Here is a 6,341-nt window from a genome sequence, read left to right on the forward strand (position 1 = left end):
TATGATAAACTGAAAATGAAAACACAAATGTGCATGCTACTTACTCTCCGTTATGCTGGAGCCGGTCGGGTAGGAAGATGGCGGGGAATGCAAACATCTGAGGCTGGAGAAAGAGAAGGAAACGTTTTGAATTCCTGAATGATTTAGAAAAGGCGGCATAGGATAATTATGTCAGCTTGATTGAGGCCGGATTAGCCGAAGTCTAGATGTTGTGTTTCACTACGTCTAATACATGCGCTTATACAATGTGAGCACTGTTCGTGACTGCGAACTCACAGTTTTAACACCAACTAAGCCCTGACAAAATAGGAGGCAGTAGGCCTACAGTCGCTTTTGTAATAAACATGAAAACCACAGAGCTACGGCTACTGAAGTGGCCTCTTAACCGAACCCAGTGACATATGTGGTTATTGATCATGCCTATAGTTTGTGAAAATGAAATAATGTAATACGCCTAGTTTTCTTTAGGTTATATTGTGGCAGACTAATCATTTTCACCAAAATGATACAATTTGAAACATGGTCGCCAAAACTACTAGGCATACAGCGAAAGAGCTGCATCAAAGACAATACCATTGGCAAAACGTTCTTAATTGAAATGGTCCAGTTGATCAACATTGAATTATTACAACGCAACGCATAGATATTTATTTAACATGAAAACACTTTTTGGAAAAACGCACGCTGGGCAGTGGGCCAGGGTTGCTCTGCTGCTTAATACCAGCCGAGGCCAAGCCCGACTAGAGGGTGAGCCACTGCGCAATACACCCTCACCAGCCCGGGTGGAGGCACTCTGTCTGCTGGTCTCTGAGCAAAGCAAGTGCCCAGACTGTCACGATAATATTGACATATCGTGTTTTCCGATTCATATTCGGAAGTAAGTCAGACAGACATGTCAAACCTTATCAAATTGACTATATTATGTTTTCTTCGTTTAAATAACGTTATTTTTTACGCATGTTGCGCAATATACCATAGCCTTTAGACAAAAACCTATAGCCTAGTCGCCCCATGGGCCTAAATGATTGCTTTCGTCCCTCACCAAAATTTAAAAGGGTTCACATGTGGCAAAATGGCAAAACTACCCCAAAATATGGTGTGAATTGACTCTGTTACAAACAGATTTTTCAAACGTGTTCCTGCCCGATTGTCACCACTAAGCACCCCTCCTAAGCATCTCTCCCCTACATATCTTCTTTAGCTTTAATGAGCCTCGTTAAGATCGCAATAATATTCCACCCACTAATTGCTCATCGCCATTCAACAAATAGGCAAGCCTTGTCTTATACTTCACGAGAGCTGTGCAGTGGGAGGGTAGTGTTGAGATTGGAGTTTCTGATAACCCCCAGTGCTTGCAACAGAAGTGGTGAAAGCCCTAGTCTACGTACTGGCTTATGATTGGCACGCTTGACAGTGATTGGCAGGGCTGCCATGACAACCTCACAACCACACCAAGAAGACCAATAGAAAAGTGAAACAAAATGTTTCAATGCTACACTCACGGTGGATTTAGGGGGAGATATTATGAGGCTGGTGTCATTAGGCGATAGCTATTGAATCTTACAATCTTTACTCGTCGTTTCTTTTTCTTGATAATTGTATTTCTCTCTCAGGTCATTCCATGGTTTTCAGATCCCCTTTAGAGCTTTATCCCTCCAATTTCTTCCTGCCAAACATCACTGAGCGCCCTGTGCTCTTGGCGAGCAGCACTCCCACCAGGTCTCCAGAAGACTTGTCAATGTTTGCGCTACCGACCCTCAACTTCTCTCCGGAGCAAGTGGCGAGCGTCTGTGAGACGCTGGAGGAAACCGGAGACATTGAACGGCTGGGACGATTCCTGTGGTCCCTGCCGGTGGCACCGGGAGCATGCGAGCAGATCAACAAGCATGAGTCCATCCTGCGAGCTCGCGCAGTGGTTGCTTTCCACACCGGGAACTTCCGAGACCTTTATCACATCTTGGAGAACCACAAGTTTACCAAGGACTCCCATGGCAAACTGCAGGCCATGTGGCTGGAGGCACACTACCAGGAGGCCGAGAAGCTGCGCGGTCGCCCATTAGGACCGGTTGACAAGTACAGGGTACGGAAGAAGTTCCCCCTGCCCAGGACCATCTGGGACGGGGAGCAGAAGACGCACTGTTTCAAAGAGAGGACGCGCGGTCTGTTAAGGGAGTGGTACCTTCAGGACCCATATCCAAACCCTAGCAAGAAAAGGGAACTGGCTCAAGCCACTGGACTCACTCCTACACAAGTCGGAAATTGGTTTAAAAACCGGAGGCAACGAGACAGAGCCGCGGCAGCAAAAAACAGGTCAGTGCGCTGTTCATTTGTCAAAGCATAGGCTACACAGGACCAAATAGGCTAAACTAATTCCTGTAAGCTGAATGCAAATATACCATGTAAATGTAAAACTTCATCGTAGTAATTAACAAGGTTATAGAGGAGTGAGAAATGAGCAACTCATTTACCTATGCAATCAGGGGCTACACAAAATAGTTATTTGCGGTTCTATATATAACCTTTTTTTCAAAGCGTGTACAGAAACATCTAACTATTATTGCTGTCCAAAATAATCCAAAATATATTAATATGTGTCAAAGATTTTCGTGCGTAAAACATTCTTATACGTAAAACACACAACTCTCTCCAAATTCGAAAACGTGTAGGCTAGGCTACGCTGGAATGCTAGTATCCCTGATAAGCTAAATGAAAACATCAATGTATGCGTTAGATAACAAAACAGGAAGTACACACAAAGAAAATCAGCAGCACTGCAAATCTTGAAGTTGTCCTATTTTCCAGACAAAACAGCAAATACTGATTGATAAGGATGTCTGTTAAACTTGGAATACAGCATGTTGTGGTGATACTACGTTTTTACTTGATTCTCATCTTGAAACCCAACAGAGTGTTGTTATCTTCTCTCAACAAGTGAACGTTTTGGTCTGAAAACTTGACATACACTGCAGGGGTGATATAGATTTTGTTCACAAACAGTAAAGAAAACAAAACACCTACGATCAAATAGGTTATTGGTTAGTTGTTTAATCAAAATAATAGACGATACATGTAGCAGCTGTAAAAGGCCCGTGTAGACTAAGAAACCACACACAAAAAAGATTACATTCACATTTTAGCAGACGCTCTTATCCAGAGCGACACAGTTTTTCAGTGAGTGCATACATTTTCATACTGGCCCCACGTGGGAATCGAACCCACAACCCTGGCGTTGCAAACGCCATGCTCTACCAACTGAGCTACACGGGACAGGTTTAGAGTTTCAAAATGAATGTATGTTCAGTTACCATTATTATTATTTTTTATTCGTGGTGCTTTTTACACATACGAAACGTATACATTAGACTTTAGACGTTTGGAAATGATTGATGCATAACATTTGATATTAGCTGTCAACATAAATACAAAATATTTATTCTGAAATTATAGCCTGTTTTGCAGCCATGTTTTCGATTCACAATGTGTGTAGACTATTATACATTTGCAATGCAATAATTAATGACAAATTGGTGAACTGAATAAAAACAGAAAAGTTGGTGAAAAAATAGAATAGAAGAACACAGCTACATTTTTTCATCTGCATTTTCTCAGTGATAAAATCGGAGGCCTACATCATGGATTGATTCATTTAGCATGATTGCAATTATTCCACATTTGACGTGTCAGTAAATCAAAACAATCAGAAAAATGGAGTCTCTCATTCATTTGGATGTAGGCCTGTAGTCTGTCATTCATTTGGATGTAGGATATGACAAAATCAACGATAAAAGACAGTTCTCAAATTACATTGGCCATGGTTTAAGAATAACTAACAACCAGCCTATTACTCTAATATACACTGTCATATTTCCCCATATTTCATATTTATTTTCTGCTTTGTTTTAGACTATTCTTACCCCCGTTAGGCCTATATGAAGGCTAGAGAGCTGCATTTGTTAAAGGCATGGCAGGGAGTGAATGACAAGCAGGCTGAGCGGAATTTTGCAGAGGGACACTGTATTTAATTGGTATGCTATTTTCCCTTTCTTTATATTCTCCAGACTTCAGCACCAGGGAATAGGACAGAACGGTATGCGGTCCCTTTCAGAATCCGGGTGCACTCCACGCAGCTCGGCGGAATCGCCGTCTACCGCGGCCAGTCCTACTACCAGCATCTCCAGTATGACAGAGCGAGTTGACACTGGAACGTCCATTCTTTCAGTAACCTCCAGTGACTCCGAGTGCGACGTATGATATAAAAAAGAGAAATATTTACAGGAAATATGGACCAGAAAAAAACCTATGAAATATCGGGGATGAAAAAAGGACCAATTGATATAAATATTTAAAAAAAGATTTTTTTTAAAACACGTATTTTTAAAGCGCTTTCAATGGATCCACCACCCCCCACACACACACACCACTACCTGCATGATGTTTTTTTGTATCTGGGAAAAATACCCTGTTCAATATTTCTACAAGGATCATCGAGAAGAGGGAATTAATTACCAGAGGGTGTTTATCGCCATTTCATCTCTGTTTTAGTCCAAGTGATGATGCCGCTCAGCCAAGATGCAATCCTGTTTTACTTTATGATCATCAGACACTCATTTACGTTATAAGCACCTTTTTACTACACTTCTGTCACTGCCTGTCTGGGGTGAATGGTGAAATGTGGAACCGAATCGTTATGACTGTATCAGATTTTATTTTTATTTCAAGATTTTATATTGAATTATGTATATCTCAAATAATGCGATCATTCTCCCGGTCTGTAATATCCTATATGTGTAGATATGTAAATAATGCGATCATTCTCCCGGTCTGTAATATCCTATATGTGTAGATATGTAAATAATGCGATCATTCTCCCGGTCTGTAATATCCTATATGTGTAGATATGTAAATAATGCGATCATTCTCCCGGTCTGTAATATCCTATATGTGTAGATATGCTTGTACATAATGTTGCTCTCCCTTCTCCATCTTTTCTATCCTTGTTCACTTTTCTTGACTTGGTGTTCCTACATAAAATATTTGTCAAAACGTAAAAAAGTGCTCTATACGTTTTGTTAGGTAGTTTGTTTTTATACCTAACATGGATAATGACGCTAGATACACCTGTTATCAGTCACAGTTATGCAAAACGATTTAATATAAACATTGGAATATTCTTCAATGACAATTCCAGTCGTATATTTCCCCGTGCGTCGCCTAAAGCGCTTATTATTCAAGGTTTCCTTCTTGCGTGTTTATGTTCATGTATATTTCTAAATCAAAATACAGTATTCCATTTTCTTATATATTCTGCATTAAGTCTCTCTATTAAGTGAGTGTTCATTGTCCACCATCAAGCGTTGATGAGCATATATGTTGAGAAGTGGTAATATTATGCTCAGACGAGCATGATGTTTCTGATGCGCATGCTGTGGTCCTTTTACGATACTAGGCGACACAAATAGCCTACGTGTCCAAAGCCATACACAAGATGTTGAACAAAAATCTTTTTCCCCCTAAATATATGCATGTGTTATGGTAAACGTCAGAGTAATGTAGGCCTAGCTCTTAAACCAGAGTCCCGTTTCCCCTTTTGTTTATGGTTGCCAGTGAATACAGAAATTAAGTAAACGCGCCATTAAATGGACTAAGCATGGTGGACTCCTCCCCTGCCTCAATCTCCCATTGTGAAAGAGCCTTTCTTTACCCATGGAAGAGCATTCCCCCCAGAAAAGCTTTCTCCCTGCATTCTATCCTAAATTCAAAACCAATCATAATAACTTGTATATTTACAAGTGAACTGAAAATAATTATGATGGTACATTACAGTTGTTCTTAGACAGAGTTCACGTTCTCTAAAACCCGTCCAACATGTTTTGTAGCTGTAAAATAATTAGTGTTCAATGCACTGTGGGGACAGGACGTCTCTTTTGAAAGGAGAAATAAGTAGGCCAGAGCATATACTTCTGAGGCTACAACTATGTTATTCTATGTTGGTGGAATAATAACGAACAGCTCAATTAAACAGGTCAACAGCATTAACTTTTAAGACACACAACAGAATGCATGTGTATGCACGTAGTGTATCAATTGTATCGGCATTGGCATTGTCATATGTCTTTGACACTCTTGATATCTTACATGTATAGTCCCGTGTAGCTCAGTTGGTAGAGCATGGCGTTTGCAACGCCGGGGTTGTGGGTTCGATTCCCACGGGGGGCCAGTATGAAAATGTATGCATTTACTAACTGTAAGTCGCTCTGGATAAGAGCTTCTGCTAAATGACTGAAATGTAAATATCTTAATGAGCTGCATTTCAAAAAGGCTAGGCGACATGTATTGAATAT

The 6,341-nt window shown here is 40.6% G+C and overlaps 1 protein-coding gene across 1 annotated transcript; it reads left to right on the top strand.

The window, feature by feature from the left end:
* Nucleotides 1-1,457: 1,457 nt before the first annotated feature.
* On the top strand, nt 1,458-4,400 carry LOC121556238 (homeobox protein SIX3-like). The gene is made up of 2 exons (XM_041870135.2): nt 1,458-2,310; nt 4,059-4,400. Exons 1-2 carry the CDS (start codon nt 1,622-1,624, stop codon nt 4,249-4,251), a joined length of 882 nt encoding a protein of 293 aa, XP_041726069.2. The 5' UTR covers nt 1,458-1,621; the 3' UTR covers nt 4,252-4,400.
* The last annotated feature ends 1,941 nt before the right edge of the window (nt 4,401-6,341 follow it).

This window comes from Coregonus clupeaformis, unplaced genomic scaffold, assembly GCF_020615455.1.
Source record: "Coregonus clupeaformis isolate EN_2021a unplaced genomic scaffold, ASM2061545v1 scaf0056, whole genome shotgun sequence".
Lineage (NCBI taxonomy): Eukaryota > Metazoa > Chordata > Actinopteri > Salmoniformes > Salmonidae > Coregonus > Coregonus clupeaformis.